General features: G+C 42.2%; 2 protein-coding genes and 1 non-coding gene across 3 annotated transcripts in view; 2 read left to right on the forward strand and 1 right to left on the reverse strand.

Annotated features, from left to right (window-relative positions):
- Window positions 1-677: 677 nt before the first annotated feature.
- dnaja1 (DnaJ heat shock protein family (Hsp40) member A1) lies at window positions 678-7,647 on the forward strand. The gene is made up of 8 exons (XM_072670418.1): window positions 678-825; window positions 1,013-1,199; window positions 2,209-2,313; window positions 3,328-3,555; window positions 3,998-4,112; window positions 4,276-4,391; window positions 4,760-4,860; window positions 5,429-7,647. The coding sequence occupies exons 1-8, from the start codon at window positions 694-696 to the stop codon at window positions 5,657-5,659; spliced, it is 1,215 nt and encodes a 404-aa protein (XP_072526519.1). The 5' UTR covers window positions 678-693; the 3' UTR covers window positions 5,660-7,647.
- On the forward strand, window positions 1,277-1,368 carry trnar-ucu (transfer RNA arginine (anticodon UCU)). The gene is given in 2 exon segments: window positions 1,277-1,313; window positions 1,333-1,368. It is a non-coding gene; the product is annotated as a tRNA-Arg (tRNA).
- A 1,110-nt stretch (window positions 7,648-8,757) lies between the features above and the next one.
- The window catches only part of smu1b (SMU1 DNA replication regulator and spliceosomal factor b), a 19,137-nt gene continuing 2,894 nt past the window's right edge, over window positions 8,758-25,000 (reverse strand). The window contains exons 4-13 of the mRNA XM_072669933.1: window positions 24,795-24,905; window positions 23,863-23,940; window positions 23,420-23,548; window positions 21,039-21,158; window positions 18,164-18,280; window positions 16,723-16,850; window positions 13,916-14,042; window positions 13,634-13,801; window positions 11,977-12,129; window positions 8,758-10,149 (exon numbers count right to left, since the gene is read on the reverse strand). Of these exons, the coding sequence (XP_072526034.1) occupies window positions 10,051-10,149; window positions 11,977-12,129; window positions 13,634-13,801; window positions 13,916-14,042; window positions 16,723-16,850; window positions 18,164-18,280; window positions 21,039-21,158; window positions 23,420-23,548; window positions 23,863-23,940; window positions 24,795-24,905 (1,230 nt within the window). The 3' untranslated portion in view covers window positions 8,758-10,050. The remainder of the gene's footprint in view (window positions 10,150-11,976; window positions 12,130-13,633; window positions 13,802-13,915; window positions 14,043-16,722; window positions 16,851-18,163; window positions 18,281-21,038; window positions 21,159-23,419; window positions 23,549-23,862; window positions 23,941-24,794; window positions 24,906-25,000) is intronic.

Below are 25,000 nucleotides of genomic sequence, written 5' to 3' on the forward strand. Positions count from 1 at the left end.
AATCCAGCGACCTGGTTTTGCCGAGCTGCGTGGCCGGCGCTGCTGCAGCGAAGCGGAGCCGTTCCGGCGGCTGGAAGGCAAATGTGGGGTGGATTCCTACTCTCTGGACCTGGACTGAACTTGCTATCGCTATGTCTCCAGGCGTGGAAACGTTAGCTAGCTACCTAGCTAGCCAGCCGGCAAACGTAGCTAGGTAGCTATAACTATCATGTGACAAGAGGTCATTAAGTAGCTCACTGAAGTTGGACACGATCTGGCTTGAGTCTTGGATTTACTTTTATAATATTTACGGAGTAAATAGCCAGGGAAGGTAGCCAGCCAGCTAGCTAGCTAGGTAGCAATAGCTAGCTAGCTAGCTAATGTTGGTAGCTAATTCCTTTACTGTTTGATAATATAGGGGCTTCCTTCAGGGTCTTGTGGTTCAAAATCAACTGACAGTGTAATATAAAGGGTGTGTAGTTAGCTAGCTATAGATATTTGACCAAGAAACAGTGGAATAGCTAGGCTACATAAAAGCCTGTGGTCTGTAAGGTAGGTTAAGCAATACTAGATATTGGAGAAGGTGTTGGGACATCTCTCAGGCTTGTCTGTAGCTAGATCTTCTGTGTAATGGCTGGGTTATACAGCTGAGTTTGTTAACTAGCTAACTAAGTAAGTCTTTCTTTCCACAGTTGAATCTGCTTGGTGGTCAGCATGGTGAAAGAAACAGGTTTCTATGACCTGCTGGGCGTAAAACCCAACGCCAGCCAGGATGAGCTGAAGAAAGCCTATCGCAAGCTGGCCCTGAAATACCACCCAGATAAGAATCCAACAGAAGGGGAGAAGGTGAGGGACTTGTCTGTTCTGCTTGTCAGCTGATATTTTAGCTATATAAGTTTAAAGTTAAGAAACTTGTAAATACTCGTCTTTTCATATTTAGATTCGATCAAGCTGTGATTAGAAGGCTGTGATGAACGTATCTGTCCTATTGAAATGAGCCGAGCATGTGTGTCTGCTGTTCTTCTCTCTACAGTTTAAACAGATCTCCCAAGCCTATGAGGTGCTGTCAGATGCAAAAAAGAGAGAGGTGTATGATCGTGGAGGCGAGAAGGCCATCAAAGAAGGCGGCAATGGAAGTGCCGGGGGTGGTTTCGGCTCCCCCATGGACATTTTTGACATGTTCTTTGGCGGAGGGAGCCGCATGCACCGGGAGAGGAGAGGTACCTCATGTTTTGTTGATGACCAGAGGTTTCTTGATGGATTTCAGGGCTGTGTTTCCTAGTGGGAGTCAGCAGGTGGCTCTGTGGCGCAATGGATAGCGCATTGGACTTCTAGTCAAGCACTTGAGATGTGATTCAAAGGTTGTGGGTTCGAGTCCCACCAGAGTCGCTCTTTATGCAGATGTTAGTATTGAAGCCTTGATGAAAGTAGTGCCGGATGGTGGGGTGATGGAAACCGAGATTAGCACATATGGAGCTGAGGGAGTGAAAAACAAATGTAGTTTCATTTCTAATTTTGTGCAAGTCACTTTGTGCCTCATGTTATATTAGGTTAAACGTTTTGCAAATATTAATAGCTAAGAGAGGTCTGTTTGTAGATGAATAGCTGTGATTGGCTATGGGATTTTCGTTTCATGCAGATGTTCGCCAAATTGTCGTTGAAGGAGCTGGTTGGTGGAGTTTCCCCTATAGCAGTCATATTTAAAAGGGTGTTTAACGCATTCAAGAACATACAGGGAAGCCTAACATATATTAATACAGGTTTTACCACGATTGTATTTGTGGGGATGCTTGGATTTGTGAATTCTGGGCCAAAACAGAATGTTTTTGCATGTACTATATCTGTCTGAAGCAGATATCTGGTGATACTGATATGATTTTAATGGCGTTATGCGTATATGCTATTTATTATTTCCTTAACTGTGGTATTTATTATTTATAACATGAATAATCTACTGATCTACTGTAGGTTATGTAGTTTTGTTCATCTAAAGGTAAATTAATAGGAAGTAACACAATGCATTTAAAAGGAAAGCAAAATCTTATAGGTGAAGCATAACAAAGGGTTTGGTGTCATTTGTGGTTTTGACCCATAGGGGTCACTGCAGACCTTGGAATCACTAGCTTTGGAAACACTGCTGTGAGTCAGGAGTGAACTGTATTGTAATTGCAGACTGAGCAGTTAATGACACGTTTTATGTTAATATAACATATGATTTTCTTTTCACAGGGAAGAACGTGGTGCACCAGCTGACAGTGTCTTTGGAGGAGCTTTACAATGGAGCCACCAGGAAACTGGCTGTTCAGAAAAATGTCATCTGCGAGAGATGTGAAGGTAGCAGATGGTTTAAAAATAACTCGGGTTGCAAAATAACTAAAATCAGAACATTGTTTTTGTGGAAGTGAGAGGCCGAGGTAGGGCTGCCACTAACAACTATATTTTTTATCTATTAATATGTCAATTATTTGATTAATTTTCCTCAAAGTCAAACTGAGCATTTTTTTTGACAAACCGTAAATAAAGGTCAATATTAAGTGCAACAACAAGAGCTTCAGCAGAACAGTCAGCAGTGCAGAATTCCCTTTTATCAGTGTGTCTGTGAGTACATTTAGGGGCTACAAGAACATCAAATTCACAAAATAGTTTCCTACCAATGCCTAATAAAAGCTGGCTCATACCTACTGTGGATGCACTGGGTACAAACCAGCATTAAACATGAATAGACAACTATTCTGGTGGTTTTGCCTGGATTCTGGCTCTCCGTTGTCTAGAACAGCACCTGTGTTTTCTCTTAGGTGAGTGCTGCTATATGAAAATTTCGCAACTTTGCCCAGTGTACAAACCACCTTTTTGTTCATGCTAATTTTAGGTTTTCTCATACTTCAATGCCTTGGGTCTTTGGAAGCTTTTAAAAATCTATTTCACAACGAGCCAGACTCTGCTGGAGCCCCAGTTGTTTTTTATAACTGTAGCGTTGAATGAAGCCGACCATTCTGGAGTGAGTAACATTTGACTGCATGGAGCAGTTACATAGTGATAATGAGCAAAAGCGTTTGAACTAAAGCAATTTAGAGACCTAAAAACTAAAGTCATGCAATAAAAAAGCTAATTATGTCAAAAAGATGCGCATTAAAACATTGATTTTCACATTTTCAGCACCACTGTCATTAACTACAGTTACTACTAATTACAGTGAACTGTAATTTTGATAACTAATGATTTGCCATCTTACTTGCCATCTTAGTTTTGCACTGTGCCAAAATGTATGTGTGTATATGCACATACAGCATGACACACTCATGCAGATATTTCATATGCTCTGCCATTAACACATGGTGTACCATTTAGGGCGTGGGGGTCGCAAAGGAGCCGTGGAGGTGTGTCCATCATGTCGGGGCACTGGGGTGCAGGTGAGGCTGCATCAGTTAGTTCCTGGTATGGTCCAGCAGATCTCCACCATTTGTGGTGGCTGCCAGGGCCAAGGCCAGCGCCTAAGCCACCGTGACCGCTGCAAAGCTTGCGCTGGACGCAAAATCCTGCGGCAAAAAAAGATCCTGGAAGTGCACATTGATAAAGGTGAGGGGTGAGCTGTGCCTTGTCTGGACAGTGTAATGTTTCTTATTGCCATATCATGATGCCTCACAAAACACTGTATGAATCTCTATATATTGGCTACTGCTGTTGGATATTGTATGTTTTGCTACACCTAGTTAAACTAATTCATGTTGAAATATATCATATGTAATAATAGTAATTATACTCTGTGATGACACATGCAGTTTGCCAGTGTTCTTTAAGTGGTGACTATATCTAGAAAATACTCAGAAAATCATATTTTGCATCACAGTATTAAAACTCATTGCAATAGCAATAACGTACCATAATGTCTACCCCTAGTGTGAGCCCTACTGTAGTTGTATGTATGGCATATGTAGGTATGATAAACACAAGTAACAGGCATGTGCTTAATGAGGAGCAAGCTGTCTCTAATTAAGGCAGGTGATGTTTTGTTTAACAGGCATGAAAGATGGGCAGAAGATCGTTTTCCACGGGGAAGGGGACCAGGAACCTGGACTAGAACCTGGAGACATCATTATTGTCTTAGATCAGAGGGCACATTCTGTGTTCACGAGGTAAGCTTAGGGTGAAACCATATAAGGTGTTTTTTCACATGGTGTTACCACTGTCCCGCTGTCCAAAAAGTACAATAGACGATCTATGGGTATTTTAAGTGATATTTAGTATTTGCTGTATATGTTATAATATTCTTTCAACCTATTTCACATTTGTGCACAGACAAGAGGAGGACCTGACTATGACCATGGAACTACAGCTCGTGGAGTCATTGTGTGGCTTCCAGAAACCTGTCAAGACACTGGACAACAGAACTCTCCTCATTACTTCTCATCCAGGTAGTCATTAATGTATCTGCAGTAAAGTAAGCATGCTTTCCATCCAGGTTCAGGGCTGTTATTAAGTATATAGCACTACAAAAGCTGTACCTGTACTACATATTGGTTCCCTTAATCAGACCACCCATTGGACCTGAATCACCTTGCAGTTGCTGGGAGTAATTATTCAACAGCATGCATACAGTAGCAATAGAATTGCAGGTTGTCATTGTAAGGCAATACTGTATTTAGCCCTGATTTTGCCTTGCCAAAAAAATAGGCCGTTGGGCTGATTCTGCAGTCCGTGTTGAACCCCACTTTTTGCTTTGGTTTGCATATTCCGACACCAAGATCTTCTATTGACATTTTTCTCCCCTTCTCTCGAGCAGGCGAGTTAATCAAACCCGGGGATAAGAAGTGTGTACTGAATGAGGGGATGCCTATGCACCGTCGGCCATTCGAAAAAGGCAGACTCATCATCCACTTCAATGTGAGTACAGCTAATGCAAACCATGGCCCTGTTCACACCTGGCATTAGCGTGCGGCTCGGGTGATCCAATCACACCTGGCATTGTGAACGGATTTCTCACGTGATTTCCGCTGGAGGAGGGGCATGGCACACATGAATAATTAATGAATCGAGACGAAGCACCTAGTTTGGCTTGCCACTAGAATTGTGTTTATCCATAAGTTACTTTGTTATTGTAGCGTGCTCAGCTAACTCGCTAGCTAACAGTGGGCAGTGATTTACATATTTTCTGGCTGGGGCAGTGACGTGTCTTATGCAGGCAGTGCTTCAGTGATCAGATTACAAAGTGTCCTCAATAGGCACTGTATCTTGCTCACACCTGTTTTTTGTGCTGACCGCTTATGAACGGATCACATATAAGCAATTTAATGCCAGGTGTGACCGTGGACTGTAAGTTGTTGTAATGTTTTTATTGTTGTGATATTTATAGGATAACAATTTTATGGAAAAATAATAAAGATAAAATACAAAAACTAATCCTTGAAACGCTGTAAAAATACACTGATCTGATCAACTCTGATCACCCCAGGTTGTCTTCCCTGAGGCAAACTTCCTCCCGATAAACAAACTGAAGCAGCTGGAGCAGTATTTCCCCGACACGCGGGAGAAAAACGAGTCTGACAGCATGGACGACGACCTCTATATTTACGCTGACCTCGAGGACTGTGACCTCACACATCAACGCCGCTATTACCACTACATTGAGGAGGAGGAGGAGGACTTTCATCCAGGTGGAGGGGTACAGTGTCAAACCTCATAGGGCTTCCATTGCTTTATTTAAACAGCCTCTCTCCCACCTTCTTCTTGTCCCCCTGTACACCCAATGAGACATGCTTGAGTCCTGAATGAGAAAAGGGTATATAAAACGTATGGAACGTTTCTCCTGAAAAGCCTCCTCCTCTTATGGGACCTGTTTATTAAGATTTAGGTATTGTGCACTCATGTACAATCCAGAGCTTTAAAGTAAGGCACATGTTAAGAAGATCTGCAAGCTGTGTGCAGGATGCAGTTTCTGGAAACTTGCTGTGTTCAGACATCTGTGGAAGATCGCTCTGCAGCTGCCAGAAGTGAAAGCACAAAGCCATTTATGTGATGACATGAGCTTCAAAAGCACTGTTCTGTTTTTGCTGCTTTTGTGGGCACTATGTGCTCTACAGCGTGCCGCTCTACCTTTTTTAAAATGATACTGTGATGACTGGTGAGTTGTGCTATTTTGGAGAGTGCAAAGATTTTCCACAAATGTCTGAGAACAGTCTTACATTTAAAATGTCTTCTGAAGGAGTTTGGTGTGAAATGCTTCATTGTAGGGGAACCGACTCTGATTGCTTTCCAGCGGTGGTGAAAGGAACCAATGAAATAATATGAAAGAGAATAATGTTTTACTTCAAAAAGACCAATGAACATGTGGAGGTCTTAAGTTTTATATGTAATGCTGATGATGGTAAAATTATGGTAATTCTGGAAAAAACTATTTCTGGACTATTTTTACGTGCGACACACTTCGCTCACTGCTCCGCCATATTAAAAGTTTGTCTGAATATTGTCATAAAACAATATATCGGGCATTTGTCGCTGTCCAATGGAAAACATGGGGAAAATGTTCTTAATTTTAAATGGAAGTCGATGTAAACTAAGTGTTTATTTCAAGTAATTTAGAGCATTTCTATTGGTCAAAAATGGAGATACATGTTTTTTATTGGACAGCAGCAATCTGCCTAATCCGGTCAAAACTTTAAAACTGTAATGTAGCTTTTAGCCTGGTTTCATTCACCACCGCTACAAACAGTTCTGATTAAGGGTAGCTTCTTTTGAAGAGAGCTTTTCACACCAAACCAGAGAAAAAACTGTGGATTCTCTCAGAAAAGAATCTTTTAAGGTGTGCAAAGAAATAGACAGGACTATGGGACAGATTATTATTATTATTATTATTATTATATTTTTGTCATTTTTTTCAACATGTCAGAAGTACATCAGAAAAGCCTTTTTTTCTAGAGTGCTGCTGTTTGCAGTCAACGCTTCACACCCTTGCCTTTTGGTGAGGGACCTTTTAGTTGTCAGTATTTTGAAAGATTTAAATACGACTATGAACTAATAGCTCCTTTTTTTTATTTTAGTTCTGTGAAATGTCAGGTTTTTCTATGTGTAGCAGCATTTGCACAATAATTCTAAGTTGACTGACCTTCTATTAATTTAAAAGGTCAGTTTTATTAATTTATTAACAGCCTTTTTCCTGCAATGCTGATGTTGCCAAAAGATTTACTACTTATGAATGATCCTCAGTCTCTCTCGTCAGTGTGGATTCTGACCTCTTTTTTTTTTTGTTTGTTTGTTTTGTACGAGATCATAGCAAACGTATGCAGAACTGAGAGACAAAAATACCTTTGCCTTTCAGAGTAGCACATTTTTCAGTCCATCTTATCTGTACAGATCAGTTCTTCTTTGTCAGCCAAATGTTACGTCACTGAATTCTTTACCTGTCAGGCCTTAAAGAGAATATGTAAAGAGGCAATCACACCCTGCCCTCAAATTTGGGTTTGCAGCGAAGGATGCAAAAACGTTTTTGAATCATAACTTGCAAAAAAACTCTTAATATTTAAAACCTTACTAGCTTTTATGTGTACTTTTCTGAATCTGTGAAAATTGTGGTCTTTGTTTCTTGAGTGCTATGTTAGGATCAGTTTTATTAGGACCAATAATGTAAGCATTTGTACTTTTTAATTTATAAATTAAATCTTTCTCTGCATATAATGGTTTTGAGTCTTTAAACTTCATATTCAGGTTTTTACAGCCTGATTGAGTCTCCTAATGCTGACTTTTGGCCCATTCCAATCTTTATGTTCCTATAGATAATGCATTCCCACAACTTGGGTAATATATAATGGTAAACAGTAGTAAAATCACTGTTTCTAAAATCAGACTAAATTCTAATCTGATTTACTTTGTTTGCTACCTGACCTAATTCAGCTCCCAGCTCCTTTACAACTTTGCTCATTCTCACACACCAAGTGATCAGACTGCATTAGCCTCCTCCTCGGTTCTGAATGCGCTCAGAGCTGGAACCCAAGAAAGGAGCGTGGTTCTCTTGCTGGTAGAACAGCATCTCTAATGTTCGATCTTCCCACATGGAGATAATGAAGTTAAATATCTTTGTGGTTTTTAGCAGCGCGGACAAAAGCAACAGCAACGTTTTCTGTAAGAGTGACGAGTTTAAATCCTCCTCTTCTGACAGATTAACTAAGCTCACTCTTTACCTGCTGCTCTGTAACCGTTTGCTGAGGATGTGTCTCGTTTACAGCGATGCTCTGAGCTAACGCTAAGCTAAAGTTTTCACTGCACCTTAAATAACGCAGCAGTTCTGCTCTGCTGTTGAAATGTACACACTGTAACTGCAGCACTATTTAAGGTGGAACTCGAGAGTTAGCATTAGAAGCAACTTTATCTTTTATTTTAGCTGCTAACTGGTAACATCATCACACTTAGCAGTTCAAATAAAGCCCTGTTTGGTTTTACTCACTGAAATAATGCCACAGATGAACTCCGGGTAGTTCATCTGCAGTAGCTGAGAATCATGTCTATTAATGGCGTCTTGAGGATGCCAGATGGCTCTCTGCTACAGCAAACTTAAAAATCTGAAGTGTATAGGAACCTTAACAGCCGATACCCAATTCTTTAAAAATGCCTGGATAATTTCTGACCCCCAAGTCACTGGATCAGATTAGGACATCCTTACTCGTATTATAAATATGTGGTGGACTGCATGTATTGTACTCAATCACAGAATCAGCCCAAGTTTTATAGTTTCCAGGTAATTGTCAAGGCAGAAAAATACAACAAATGAGTAGGAACAGTAAGCCTTTATTGAACCACACGCGTATGGCAAAGAAACTCTGGCAACCTGAGACTGAACCTGGTCTCAGTGGCCTGTATTTTTACAAGCCACCACAGATCCTAGATGCACTGGAAATGCAAAATACTTTTTGCCACAGTTTCAAAATGTAGATGCCATTGGAAATTCAGTGTGCTGGCGATTCCTCACAATGCATGCAGTGAATTTGTTTGTTTTATCCCGGATAAAACTACTCGAGGCATGAAGTCACTTCGTTTTCCAATACTTAAATACCACTTAATGAATTTACATAGTAAAATCGCCTTAACCCCACTGTCCATTAACATAAATGAGAACAGCATCCGTCGTTGATGGTGCCTGTGCTATAAATACCAAAATTCTTACTCCTAACACATACATTACACACATACAGCATATTTCCATTGTTGCATAAACAAGGTTATGTTGCATGCAAGTGTGGGGTCAAGTGTTAAAACACACCAATCCTTCACACAAATGAGACTGAAATCAGAACATTTCACCATGTGGCCACTTCAGTGTCCACCTAGTACCTCTAATACCGGCTCCAGTCTCGGGAAAGCTTCTCCTGACCTTCTCCTGACTGACTCTTCTAAGGATTTCGATTTGTTCCGTACTGGGAAGCTACGTGTTCTTACTGGTGGAACAAGTTCCCCAGCCAGTTCCAGGCTTGTACACTCTGGGCATGTCTTCACTTGAACACAATCGCCGTGTGATTGGTGCACTAACGCTATGTCTAATCGAGACACGGTCAGGAAGAAAAACCAGTATATGTAGTTTCATATGGCTACGACTGGCATGCATATACTGACATAGACGACACTACAGATCCTTTCACGAAGAATATGTCACTATGTTCATGCAGAGGGGAGCTGGCTTTATAAAGCCAAAATCACATGGAGATATTGGGCTTTCTTTGATCTCATTTCTTGGTCTGGTGCATTTGGTCCAGGGCCTCAGGTTTTGGATGTGTTGTCTGAGTGGAACTTGCAGAGCTAGACTAAAGCCCGACTGCTAAACCTCAGAAATGTAGACGAGTGTTCCTCCACGTAGTTGAATTCCACAGCAACCAGACACCTTTGGGTGACTCGCAGGATATGGAATGCAGACTAGGTGCAGATTAATTTGACCTTTGTCGTTGCCGAATGGAAGACTTTCAGATGTCAGGCTAAATACTAGTGCATAACTCCAGAGACCTGTATGTACAGAAGTACCACAGAATCAGAACCACTACACAAACGTAGACGATGTTGTTCAGTTAGCGTGTGCTGCCGAGTGGAAGGCCTTCAGGGTTTCCACAGCTTCAGCAGGCCGTCTTCACTGTAGGTGGCAATGAGGTTCTGGTGGGGGTGATGGGTTATGCCAATTACATCTTTCTCGTGTACCTGTGGAGGTGGATTTGCATAATTAGCGGCCTGCTTTGATGCAAAACAGTGTTGCAGGGCAACTGAACTGATGCTCGGAGCCACAATGAAAGAAAGAAAGAAAAAAGATCGATGGAGATAAGTGATAAAATCTTCGCTATCTTCCATTGTAATCTTTCTACTTAATGCTGTGATGATATATTGTGTATGGAAAGATGTTCCAGACATGGAAACGGCCCTAAAGCCTAAGATCCCTTAAGATCCCTTTTTCAGCCAATTCTGATAAGGCTTTTCCACAATGGTTAAACATTATGTAGATGGTTCCATCTAGCACTTTTTAAAACCATTACATCTACATTTATGGCATTTCGCTGACACTCTTATCTAAAGCTCTAACATTTGATTCATGTGAATTTAGGGGTTTTGCCTCCTATTGGTTTTGACTCCTATTGGTTTAGTGTGGTGAGCTCCCCATGCCAGGGAATCGAAGCCTAGTCTACCATGGGGAAAGCACAGTGTGTTGCACTACACTTCTAATGAAAATAAAGGTGCTTTAGATGGTTCTATGGAGTGATGCCGTAGAAGAAACCACCTTTAAACCCTCAATTGGGCTTCGGACGGGATTATCTTTACATGGGGAGGTGGGGTAATGTAACTATTACCAGAATTATTATTTTAGTCCTGTCTGAATGCGCCATGTCAGCCATCTTTACAAAAAAGTGCGCTCCAGCATCAGAACGGATTCCGGCACCTTTTGCCTTCTGTAAAACCCAGCCGCAAAAATGTTATTAATCCTGTGAGGATTGACATGTGGGTACATATGCTGTTGCATGCTGTGGAAAATGATGTTTTTTCATGGCTTTTCTCAAGTATGGTGGCAGTCAAGGTGGCATGGCATGGATACTTACATTTACATTTACATTTAAGGCATTTAGCAGACACTCTTCTCCAGAACGACTTACAAAAGTGCTTTACTATTTACCCAAGAAAAACCTCAGCTAGTTAGAATAGACTAATAGTTCAAAGATACCTCTAAGTTTAGACATTACTAACACAAGTCAATAAGGTGACCATAGTACTCTACTATTCGATACTTCAGGGCGTTTAAGTCTGTGGCAAATCTCAGTCAAATCCAGAAGACTGAGGCGCTTCAGACAGCCTTAGATACGTGGCTACTGATATCTGCTAGTTTCATTTCATTATTAATAAGTCATTTCATTATTATGATAAGTGGGTTATAAGACTGGTTATCGTGTATCATGTGTGAGTAGATATTCCCATCTCAGTAATTTGTGCCAAAATTTCCTATCCCGTTTTCCAAGTTATACAGACGTCCTGTAATGAAATTGCATTATTCTTCCCCATCTACAACTAATTCTGTCCTGATAGGGCTTTTCTAATAGAGATAGAGTATAGAGTATAGTATAAGTATATTATAGATAGAGTGTGATTGTGAAGAACCTGTAAGTTTGTAAAGAACCTTTGCATCAAGTAAAAGTTCTTTAGGCCTTTAAGAAGTTCACATTTCACACACCTCCCTTACAAACGTGGTTCTTCTATGGCATCGCTCAAAGAACCATTGAAAGAACCTTCATTTTTAGGAGTACACACTAAATGCAAAAACTGGTGCTCTGTAGCACTAACACATGTTCCACTATTATCACTATTGAGTCAAACAACTGTTTTCAGACCTATATGTGTGGACCCCTTTCTAGTGACGTTCTGTGAGGTGAGCTCATGCTTGGTTTGAATGAACACCTACAGCCACGCCCTTCACAGATAAGATTGGGGACCTTATGCTGTCCCATAGACTGTCCTCTCTCTATGTATGTGTGGAAGAACCATTACCGTGAGGGTTCTCTCCAGCTTGCCGGTGATGGTGCTGAACGAGTAAAGCACATAGTCTTCTCCCACGCAGTAGATCCACTCTCCACGAGGAGACAACGTGCAGCAAACGAAGTCTCCCCCCTCCCGCACGCCCGTGCTGAAACTCCTCAGCACCTTTCAGAGCGAGAAGAAAGAGATAGAGAGAAAGAAATAATGAGAGGGAGGAACAGAGGAAGAGAGAAAGAGCAAAGGAGCAGATGGAGTGAAAGATTGAGGAGGAGGAGGAAGTGGGCTCAGAGAGCGAATGAGTCAGCCAGCCAGCGAGCAAAGAAACAAGTGGGAGAGACGACCGTCTAGGGGATATACCGGCAAGTTGGCATGCAAGCACAAGATCGGGGTTGTGTTTTAACACCATGGTGGTAATGTATGTTAAGCGTCCAAATGGGTGGATTTCCCAAAAGTGGCCCTAGAGTAACACGGTTCTTCATATTTTGGAATTTTGGACCAATTTAACAAACCCCTCCTGAGCTTCTCAGTTCACCAAAGCCCAAAAGTCAAGCTTGTTCAATATTTTCTTTGGGCTTAAATAATTTGACATTAGACCTATTCAGATTAAATTACTTTGTATCCTCAGTGCTCAGGCCTCGTAAACACACATCCGAATATTTTTGACAAGAAAACGGTCGGTTTTGGCCTCCTGTCCACTTGAAAACATTATTTTTTGGTCACTGAAAATAGTGCTTTTTAAAAATATGATCTCTGGCTGAATCTCAAATACTTCCTTACTCCCTATATAGGGAACTACATAAGTCATCACACTTTTTCCACATATGAACAAATACTGTTCTATTACAGATATAGAAATTATGCTCTGTTTAGATTGGGAACCCATCATTTCAGTGTGCCATGACCTTCATGGCACAATACATAGGGAGTAGTGTTTCTTCTTTCTTCATGGTGTTTTGATTTCTCAGTGAGGTACTAATACCTCATACAGGGCTAGCATGCACAGAGCGTTATCTCTGTGTGGACAGGAATGACAGGAGGGAAATCTCTGGATTTGTGTGGACAGGTTCTGAAATCCCTGCATCCAGTCAGCAGTTTAACGTGAGACTAGCGAGTTTCTAGTGGGTTATATTTTCTACAACCCCCAAAAGTTTGAGTTGGTCATGATCGTGTTATCACGGCAAGCAAAATGTTGATGCTGTGTGTATGTGAATATAAGGTAAGGCTTCACTTCTGTAGAGGCGACGTTAAATGTTTGAGAGAGACTTCCAAAGTAATAATAAAATAATAACTGCTTTAAAAAATCATAGAGATTTGATTTGAGTTTGGGCTAAAATGATAAAACTACCATGAAAAGCTGCAGGTAATTCGACCTGTTGTATGTTTTTTCAGTGGAGGTTGTAGGAAAACACTGATACGGTCGATCGAGTAGCACTTGTGAAAGAGTAAACTAGCCCAGGATCCAATGTCCATTTAATTTTGTCCCAATCAGACTGGATAAATAGTTGTTAATCTATTTGGAAAGCCTTTTTTAGATGGTTTCCTTTATTTGTTAAGGAGAAGAGTTCACGAGTGCCATCAAATGATGCTTTGTAAAGATGGAACGAAAGCTTGTAAGCACCTGTATGTAAGAACCTCCATGAATGAGCCACATCCACTGCTTGATCATTACCTGACCATGGATGTTCATGACGACCACTGTGCTGGTCCTGTTGCACACCACAAAGTGCTCCGGGTTCCTGGGCACCAGAACGACGTTGTTGACTGTGATGTCTGCTCCTTCGGGGACGTCTGGCGTCTTGATGGTGTTTGTGCAGTCTGTCGTCTTCGCATTCCAGACCTGAGGAGGAGACCTGGTGTTTAGAGCGGCGAGCCAGCGATGCATATGGCACAACAGAGGCAGCATGCTGAGCTAGCCAGTCTGGGCAGATACACAAATCAAGTGTGGATTTACTTTGACAGTGCCGTCCGCTGAAGCGCTGATGACATAGTGGCCGTTGTGGGAGAAGATGGCGTCGTTTATGCAGGACACATGGCCTCTGAACTCCTTCAGCATCTTCCCTGACTTCAGTCCGTGAATTCTGGTGAGTTTATAAACAGTGGTTATAAAAGATCTGTACAGCTAAACAGGCTTCTGCCTTTTAAGACTTCTATACACTATGTGGACAAAAGTATTGGGACACCTGCTTATATATAGTTATATTTTAAAATCAAGGATTTTGAAAACATTTATCCTGCTTTGGTTGGAGTAACTGTCTCTACTGTCCAAAAAAATCTATGATTATTGGAGCATTGCTGTGAGAATTTGAGATTGTGAGATTGCATTCAGAGTGTTTGTGAGGTCTGTGAGGTCAGAATTCTGAATGATTACCATCCCACCTCATCCCCAAGTCCTCAACTCATCCCAAAAGTATTAGATGGAGCACCATCCGTCATTCCAGAGAACACAGTTCCACTGCTCCACAGCTCAATGCTGGCAGGCTTTATACCCCTCTAGACCACAGCATGAAGCCAATAGGTTTATTTACTGGCAGTACTGTAGCAGCCAAAGCTGTGTGTGTACATTTGCAATGGGAGTGTCCACAAACATTTGGACATACAACGTTTGTAAAAGATCTCTATTCAGATTAGCTGCCCTGTGTTGTGTCTCATTCAAAAGCAGTCAGAGACTGAGCTGAAACACTATTTATGACTGAGTGGACGGGGCTAAACTGCTATTGAAACTGCTGAAAAGGTGTGCATATGGAAAATTAGTTAGTTTTCGTGACCTCACCGTCAACAAACAGTGTACTCAAAAGTGCTTTAGAAGGTTCTTGGAGTGATGCCATAGAAGAACCACATTTGGTTCCATCAAGAACCATGTTTGTAACATGTTTGATGGGAGTATGTGAAGAACCATTAAAAGGGTCTACAGAACCTGCACTTGATGTAAAAACGGTTCTTCTCCACCATAAGTGGTTCTTCGATGGCATCGCTCCTTCCGAAGAGTGTTAAATACTAAACTAATGAGGCTAATATTCAAGCTTTCTCCCCTTTTCTGCAGCCCCAAGACATCATAAAGGCACCATTCAACTGCCACCATCCAGTAGCAGAAGACAAAGACGCCACAGTACGAAACCTCCAGAAATAAACAAAGCCTATACATCAGACGTGACGCCTGTCTGGCTTTCACGTGTCCCATCACGAGGAGTCTTAGTCAATAAGAAGCCAGTCGCAGCACCGCCTCGTCATTTCTTCCTTTTCTCTCTCTCTCTCTCTCTCTCTCTCTCTCTCTCTCTAAGGAATCGGCCTAGCGAAACATCTGCATCCGTCAGCCTCTCCTGCCGCCCCTTCCTGGGCGTCCAAGATAGGAATAGAAACATATTATCTGCTCTCACTTGATCTTGCTTTGCCGCCCCCCTCTTCCTCACTCTCTCTGCTCACGTGGAGACTCACACTTGCTTCCGCCCCCCACACACACACACACACAGAGCCCCACCATGAGCCTAGCACTGACACTGCAGAAACTGCCGCAGTCTGGGCGCTTAGAGAGGAAGAGAGAGAGAGAGTAGTAGGAGACACTGGGTGCAAACATGTGCTCAAAATCTTCCTAATGATGCTGAGCGCTGAGGGACTGGTTCCTTTAGACTCCTCCCCCTCCTCCCCTTTTTGCATCCGCCTTGCATCCGTGGCCTTAACGGCTGCCTCCAGACGCTGCTTGGGGAGAGCTATCAACAGATGAAGAGAGTCAACTGATGAAGGTTTGAGACTTGCTACACTCTTAAAAATAGCGTTCTTCAAGGGATGTTCAGCAAAGAAACGGCTGGATTGCGACCATAACCATAACCCAAGACCAATCTGAATGCTTCAATGAAGAGGAATCTGTCGCACGCAGTTCTCTGAAAACAGCTGAATTGTTAAAAGCCACTGATAATATTTTATGGCACTATATATAGCCTTTCTTAAAAGATCAACCGCTATGTCTGTCAATCATTTTGGGTTTTATTTATCTACTGTGAAAACAACCCTGGCCCTGCCCTGGTGACGCTGCCGCACATGGTTTAGTGATTCTGCTGCTTGAACACATCTAGATAAAACCTTGCAACCAAGAGCAAACTGCAGAAAGAATTGCATGCAAGTCTCTTTGTGTCCGAGTCTTCTGAATTTTGAGGTTTTGGGGTGTGAGTTTAAGTCGAGGCTTTACTGTCTGGTGCAAGTCTGAGTCAAGGGTGTGAGTTGGTTTGTGTCTTAATCGAGTCTTGATTGTGTCTAAGGGCACAAGTGTGGGTCATATCTCTAGTCTCTGGGTTTTGAATCCTAATGAAGTCTTGAGTCTCTCCTGAGGGTGAGGGTGTTCTCCAAGTTCTAGGCTCTGGTGTCTGTGGTGCAAGTCTGAGTCAGGTCTTGAGTCTTTGACATGCAAGTCCAAGTCTCAAGGCTCTAGGCTGCAATTCTAAGAATCTGGGGTATGAGCCCAAGTTGTCTTGATTCTTGGGGTTTTGAGTCCTAGTCATGTCTCGATTGTGTCGAAGGGCACAAGTGAAGTCTTGAGTCTCTGGGTCTGAGTTGAGTCAAGTCTGAGTCGTCTTGAATCTCGAAGTCTGGGGTGCATGAGCGAGTCGAGTGCTGATTGTGTGTTAGTGCTTGCCAGAGGACCTGAAGCCATTTTGAACATTTGTTTTTAGTCAGATCCAGATTGTTGGTATCTCTGAGAGCCATTTTGATCAAACAAAACAACGAAGGGAAAGAATAAATGAGGAAAGTGCAGGAGTGTGTTTGAACCTGATGGTTTGGTCAAAGGAGGCGCTCAGTAGCTGACTGTTGTCCTTGCTGAAGCTGATGCAGGTCACTGCCTTGCTGTGGGCCCGTTCAAACCTGCGCAGGCACTGGCCGTTATGGATTCTCCATATCTGGGGAGAGTAAGACATCATATCAGAAATCAGAAAGGGTTTTCTTGCACATCCACTCAGCGGTCCCTTTATTCTATTCTTTATTCTATCATTTTCTATAGGAATGCTATACAGGTGTACGGTCACAGACAGAGAGACCCAGCAGTTTGTCATGCATAATTGGTCAGCCACCCTCTACCCCATTTACCCTAAACTCAGTTTCTGACCACACTGACCACAGTAAAAGTATATGAGGTTTTTACACATGCAAGCGTTCCTGCTGTGTTGAGAGTGGCAGTCTACCACTCAGACGAGTCATAAATAGCTCTGTGGTCAGAAACTGAGCGCTGATGAAGGACTAGAGCTGTGTACTGCGATTGCCTGCTTGTGTAACACGGGTGAGTGGAAGTAGGCGAGGGCATGTTAAAAACAGTACTGAGAAGCAGGCTAGGTGTAAAGTCTGCTCTGCACACCGTCAGGTGCTTTAACTCTGGCAGAAGAAGCTAGGCCACCATAATAATTAGATGCTGCGTGATTAAACTGCTTAAATAATGAATTCGCTCAATAGCAGCATTAATTACAGGTGCCCTGCAGACACTTCTGTCCCTCAGAGACGGGTGCCTCAGCTCTTACAAGCAGTTCAGCTTCCAGCCCCGACTATCGCAGTGCTGGCGTTGAGATTCGCTGCACTTTACAGCGTATTAAAGCCAACTTTATTGAACTCCTCAGAGTATTAACGTTTGATTGATGGTTGGCGTGCGACAGACTCAGCGGGCTTGAAGCTTTGCTACCTCAGTAATGGTCACCCTTCACTTACTGAGAGGTTTTAAGATGCCGTATGAGCCTGAATGATCTATGTTTCGGGTTCCTGCTGCAGTACTACTGCTCCTTTATGGGAGCCTTAATAATCTCTTTATTGGTCCCCTCTTATTTTACACTGTGTGTATATATATATATATATATATATATGGGAATATGAATTTAAAATAGGCTTGGAAACCCAAAGCTCTGTAGCTTTTTATATAAATATATAATTAAACCATGGCTCAAGCCCAGTCTTTAATATTAGCTGTATTTCATTAGCAACTTATTCTACCTTGGCCTTTTAACAAAAAGCTTCCAATGATTGCATCAGGGCTGTTTCAATGACCAGGTCATTGCTACTACAACACTGCAAAAAGGGAAATCAAAATCCAAATGAAACCAAATCTAATCTAACCATAGCATATTTACATATGTACATGCATTACATATGTAGTCCATGCATTTCATTTAGCAGGTAGAGTAGTCTTTACTCCCTTCAGCCTAGACTTCTCTACGTGTTCTGGATGTACCTGGATATTGCCGTCCTGGGCTCCGGAGGCCACCATCTCTGTGTCAGTACTCACTGCCAGACACAGCACAGCCTCCTCCATCATCATGAAGTTATCCTGATTCTGGTACTTTAGATCCTACACACACCAGAGACAGGAACACATGCACCAATCAATCACCGCCAGACTGTGCCTGTTTAAGACTCCTGTAGGGAAGACTCCTTCTCTTAAGAATAGTGAAAAAAACTGGAAACACTACCAGTATCTGTACGGTCATATGCAATAGTAACTAGCGCTCCAGCTAGCTGGTTAGTTGGGAACCTCTTCAGGTCCTTTTTTTTGTCTAAAAACCTTTTCTTAAAGGTTCCTCAAAACACTTTAAGAGGTTTCTCCATAGTTTCAAATAGAAGAACCTCCAAATGTTCCTCAAGGATCGTATACCTTTAACAGTGCGCAGTAGCAACAGTCAGAAAGCTGAAGGAATCGCATCCAAAGTGAAGTTTTAGCGCTACATAAGCAGCCCTGTTTGGTTGCGTTTTAAATTTGATTGAATCCAAAACGTAAAGCACATTTCATCTTAAAAGATCCTGCACAGGACCTTACAGAAGCCCTGCAAAATGATGCATTACCAAGTAATGCATGGAAAGGTTAATGTGGCACCCAGCCCCGCCTTTGTTTGGTATCAGTGATTGACTGATCATACTGAAAGGTGATCTGCGATAGGGAATGTCCCCGAAAAGGCTGATCGGTTCATCTCTAACCTTTTACTTTAGATGGACTCTGGGTGAGAGACCGTACAGGGTTAACACCAGTGTGGTCATTGAGACTGTACACTGCCGTACACTACGACCTGTACAGGTCTTTATATGTACTGTATTGTACATAACATATAAAGAATGTAATGCACCTCTGTGGAAAAACAGCAGCAATCTACTGTAAGCTCTACAGCACCAATGGAAGTCGGACAGCGTTATTTTGGGCCGGCAGCAAGCGTGGACGTGTGTGGAACGGACGTCACAGAGCGTTGAGGTGACCCATATTTCTACACCTCAGAGAGTTCAACGGTAAGCATGCTCACTCCAGAGAAAATTAGGCAGCACTAAATGTGGAAACGTGTTTTTCAGGCCCAAGCACCGGCCTGAGACGCTCTAACTTTCTGAAATGTGGTGGTAGTTTCTAGTATGGATTAGTCCTTGCATATGTATGTGTTTTTATTATCATCATTGGGGAGGAAAAACGAAACGAACAACGGTCCTCATCTCCAAAGTTCAGAAGTCTTCCCAAACGCGATGCTGAGGTCTGGACTCTTGTTTTGAGAATATCAGCAGCTTCAGCTGTTTGATTTGAGCAAACCTTCTGTTTTGAAGTTTTTTGAAGCTCTGTATGTCTCTATTCAGACCCACAGCGTTGAGCTGTCTTCCACGACTAAAATCAGGTCCAGGAGGTACAAATGCTCACTAGGAGCAGCTGCAGAAAGTTCTGCTTTCTAGAGCTACCCAGGCCTGATCCAGGGAATGGTTGTGTTTTCCGGACCTGAATTTGCCACCTGTGTCGCCTTCTTACACTGAAAGCATGTACAGAAACACCTGTGGATGTTTTCAGACCTGGAGCTGGATGGTGTTAAATGCTATAAGTGCTTAAGAGTTTATCTAGAGCTGCGTTCCAAAGCCACGGCTGCAACCGAGGTAGAGCAGGTCCCCGGTAGGACTGTACTATGAGAAGCCTACTGGTCACACAAATGATACAGGCTAACCAGTCTGGGTGGTGACATCACCTGAAAGGTCCCGCCTCTTACAATTGCAGTGGGGAAGATAAGATAAGATAAGATAGTATAAGATATAAGATAAGATAAGATAGTCCTTTATTAGAACGTGTGTGCTCTTTCATTTCTTCACAGAAGTTCATTATAACCATTATAATCAGTTGCATCCTCCAAATCGCTCCAAACGTAGCCTGTATTTCTGGGCTGTATACCAAGGGTCCTTTACTTTGGAACAGTCTTCTATGGCTTAGCGGAGAAACGCGGCCTACCTCAGCTGCGGCCTAGGCATTGGAAGGCTGCTCTGGGTATGGACATTTGTAAGGGTTTCCAATTTCTCTGTATCTTTTCAACATGTTTGAACTCCAGTTCTGGAAACCAATGCTCCCCTTTCTTATAAAGTGCCTTTATTATGCTGCTCTCTTGTTTGATTTTGCTGCTGTAAAAACTGACTTTCCCCGTGGGATAAATAAAGTAATCTATCTATCTATCTATCTATCTTATGCAAGTGAGTATCTTATATCTGATAAAGAACCTAATGGCCATTTTGACTGGAAATGACTGCGTTTTTTCTTTCATATATGCTAATTTAACTAATATACAGTAGCTATTTAACAGCTATTTAACTTTTTTTTCATTTTAAATTTAAAACTTATTTTTGAGCTTTAATTTAGGATTCATTAGTCATTAACCCTACTTTTATTTATTTTTAACTATGCATTAAAATTATTATGAATTATTGAGCAACTGCTGTAAACTGTTATTTAGTAATTACTAGAAATGATCAGTAACCACAATTAAGTAATATGAAATTTATTTTGTTTAAGGTTAAGGACCCCACAAACAGGCCTTTAAATTCACTCCCTTTTATAATTTGCCTTTTGACTTAAATGCCCGAGAGACACTTCTTGGTAGTGTGTGAAGGAGATCCTGGCCTATTTAACATTCGCTCTATTTCAATACCTGAGCACCTGACTCCACTTCCAAGGTTGGTGAAAATTAGCCTACAGACAATACAATGAGAATATGAGAGCATGCTTGAGGTTGTGTTGTTAGGCTGGGCATAGGCAGCCTGCGCTCAGTCGTTTACTACATAGAAATGTTTGAGTAAATGTCTTTTTTACACTGCAGACACACCTTGCAGATTTTGCCCGTGGTGAAATCCCAAACCTCGATGAAGCCATCGACGGACCCTGTGATCAGGTACTGGCCGTCTGGGGAGAACCGCGCACACTCCACGTGGGACTTTGGACCAAACTGTAACATAAATGAAGACACAATAGAAAAGACACTTCTCACGGTCTGTGAAGCAAGGGTTCAAATCCCAGGTCACGCTGGCACCCCAGCAGCCATCAGCTGGAGCCTGAGAGAGCTCAATTTGCCGCTCTATTTCTGGGTAAGTAGATGGTACTCTCTCCCCTCATCACTCCTATTTGTGATGCTGGCCGACAAAGGCGTCTGTCAGCTGATGTGGGGCAGTGTTGGGGATCCGGCGCTTTCCTCTGAGCGTGTTGGCTGCCTAGTGATGCTGCACTGGCGGCAGTTTGAAAGGAGGTGGTGGCTGACTTCATGTGCTTGTCCTCACCCTCCTAATGTCCAGAGAATTGTAAGTGATGGGGTGAGTTCTAGTAAGTGGGTGAGTTAATTGACTCAGCTAAATTGGGGAGAAATTTGGATAAACAATTAAAAAAAAATTCAATACCAATTATCCTTGCTTTTTTATTTTATTAGAATGTCATGTAAACATTGTTAAAATGTTAAAATAAAAATACAATTAAGTCCAAAAAATAGTCCAAATATTGTGTCACAGCCACAACCACATGTTCATACGACTGCCCACTCAGCCCTCAGAAGTGTAGCCCATTCATTTGTTCAGTAAATTGACCACTTGAATAGTTTCCTTAGTTAAGAAAAACAGGAATTTTAGATATTTAAGATATTTCCAGATATGTAGTAACTAAGTAGGCCTTAATGCAGTAAAGGAATAACCTTTTGCTAGCAATCTTATGTAAGTAACTTTGCTAAACCTGGCAGTTTTGCTTCGATAGTGCTCCTTCATTATTGCAGGGCCTCTCTTCTACAGATTACAGCAGTGCTGTTTTTCATTCTAGAGACAGAATAAAGCACTGTGTGTTCAGAGGACAGTGACAAAACTGAAAAGCTGAAAGTCTGAAAAGGCTGTCTAGCATGTAGTACAGATAGCAAGTATGCTAGGTAGCAGGGATGCGTCAATATGGGAATTGTGGGCTGATGCACATATACATCCAAACTGGAGCTAAACACATCAGAAGGGAAAGCACTGTTTGTTTGTTTTTTACTGGTAAGACTCAAGAAAGTCAAATCTGGGGAAGCGAGTGTGTGTGGCCTAGGCTAAAAAAGCTAACCGGCTACAATCTCTTCAGCTTGCTAACAGCACATCGAGCTGAGGGGACATGGTGAGAGGACTGTTTGACAGCACTGTTTGCATCTGCTTTAGCACTAGTGCTTTTGTTACAGTATTTAGGACTCCTGGGGCAAAATAACAGGGTGGTAAATAGGCTTGTAACATCAAATTTTAGCATTTTTTCCCAAGAAAAGCATACAAAATAAAATACATGCTTTCTTTGCCATCATTAAGCTAAGGGAAACACAGGGAATGTAGAGCATTACCCCTTTAAAGATGCTGTAATAGTCCACACTACAATATGCAGCATCCCAGTCTGTTAACTGAAGAACCACCACTCCACACGAGTGCTGTACTTAACGTTAAAATAGCTTCTCTCCAGCGCTATTTACCAAACTAATCACTAATCCTGCTCATCACAATGCTCCACGGTGTGTGGGCAACGCAGCAATGCAGTCATCTGCATAAACACCGTCCACCATAACGAAAGCATTTCCATACACCCACGTAGAAGCACAACGCTAAGCGCTCAGCGTCCGTCTTCTTTGTGAGGGGCTAGATGGTGTATGGGCAAGTGAGAGACAGATGGACTGAGTTATTGTCACCCCGAGTCAGACACTTCACCCCGGTGGTATCAATCAGACAGTGTGCAGTGTGCCAGCATGAGCTGGATGGGCCGGCGAAGATGCAACAGGAAGCCTCAGGCTTCTAAAGCAATTATAGATATGTGTGTGTATGTGTGTGTGCGCGAGAACGTGAGTCTGCCAACCAGTCAGTCTTCTTCACCCTATGCATACAGAATATCTGGACTCAAGATGGCTACTGGCTCATTACGCAGATGGGCATTAGCTGCTCTGCTAAGCTCTCTGGCCTTGAGCATGGGGTTAGAAATAGCTATGCCAAACTGTCTGTAGGCTTTACTCTTCAAATCCTGAGGAAGTAAGGCCATTTAGTACAAATCCATGCAATCTCCAAAGTCAAATATTTGGCAGTAAACTGGATTTTACTGAAGATGTCACTGACTCTGTCCTAGGATGCTGCCTTTGCCACTAATCTCAGTGATTTCTTCTTTGCTAGAGCTTCCCCAGCCAACTGTAAATGACGAGGGCATGTATTACTGTGAAGGGTTGCGTACCTTAATGAGGCGACTGAGCTGGGTGGGGAAGCGTTCCTCTTCCAGGTCCTTCATCATGGCTTTGCCGCGGAATAGGTCTATTGACATGCCAGGGGGCAGGAGACCCTGGTGCTGCTGCCATTTTAGAGACTGGAGGAATGTGGAGCAAAGGAATGGGGGAAAAACGGGAAAGGGACAAAAAAGAAGGTGGTGAAAATAGAGGATCAGGTGGAACTACAAGGCAGGACACTGTGCAATATGTCCTATAGTGGTTTTACAGCCACAAGGGAAGAGAGTAGGGACTGGCACAGATGGGCAGGGAAGCAGGAACTAGGCAAAGAACAATGGAAAGCTTCTGTTATGTAGGTTGTAGTAGTAAATATACCAGTAACAGATGTTCAGAAGTACAGCAGAATGCTAACATGCAGAGAAATCATCATGAGGTTCGTTCCAGGTCCACTTACCAACACTGCTAGCGATCCAAACTGCCTGAGTGCTTTGGTCTCTTGTAACCTGTAGAGAGCGCCCTCACATATACGACCCTGTGCAGAAAAAAGGTTCTTTAGAGTTCCAGTGTTTCTGTACAGATGTTCTGCTTCTTGAGCTGATGTGGCTGAGGGAACAAAGACTTTTGCAGGTGAAGCTTTTTTAAAGGATGGTGCTCTGTATCTTTGGCCAGATTGGCCTTACTAACATTCTTACATTCTTATTTATTAGTTATTTTTAATATTTCCTTTTAAAAAATAAAAAACTTATGGCATATACAGAATCCAGCTTGGAGTTTGGAAATGTGGAAAAATATTCTCTGGTCAGGTGAGATGAAAATTTAACACATTGGGCAGAACAGTGAGCACTACGTCTGAGGAAAAAACAGCACTGCACATCTCCTGACTAATACCATCCCTACTGTGAAACATGGTGGTGGCAGCATCAAGCTATGACAGTGCTTTTCAGTGGCAGGAAGACTGTAAACAATTGAGGAGTGGATTTATGCTGGCAAATACTAGAACATCCTTGAAGAAAACTCAGACCTATTACAATTATATAAGTATTGAGATATACATGTATTTATATAAATATTCTTAATGTTGTGTAATATTGTCTTATTTATTTGTCATTTATATGTTTCTATTGTAACCCATCAAACCCTAGATTTGTTTTTCCTTATAAACTCTAATGCAACTATTTTAAATGATTTGGTAAATGATTTTGCATATTTTAAAGGAGTCCCACAAGGTTCAAATTAACGGCCAGTGAAGATGATGTTAATTATAGGAGTAATGTAAACTGAAGTGTTGGGTTTTATGGGTTAATGTAAAGCACTTTAAATAATCTGTGTATGAAATGTACTTTATAAACAATCTCGCCTTGCCTTACTGACGAAGGAAGGACCCACCTGTCCGAGCAGAGCCATGAGGCGAGAAGGTGGGACCACGCTGACCTCTCCAGTCAGAGCTTGAGCGATGGCCTGCCTGCGTTTGTCTTTACTGCTGCCATCTGGATAAGCCTAGAGTGGACAGGATTGAAGACAACCCAGTCATCAGAACGGACTACTGTCCATTTTGCTCCCTAGCTAGTTGATGCTGTGACTGACTGGAGACA

Source organism: Salminus brasiliensis, chromosome 24, assembly GCF_030463535.1.
Source record: "Salminus brasiliensis chromosome 24, fSalBra1.hap2, whole genome shotgun sequence".
Lineage (NCBI taxonomy): Eukaryota > Metazoa > Chordata > Actinopteri > Characiformes > Bryconidae > Salminus > Salminus brasiliensis.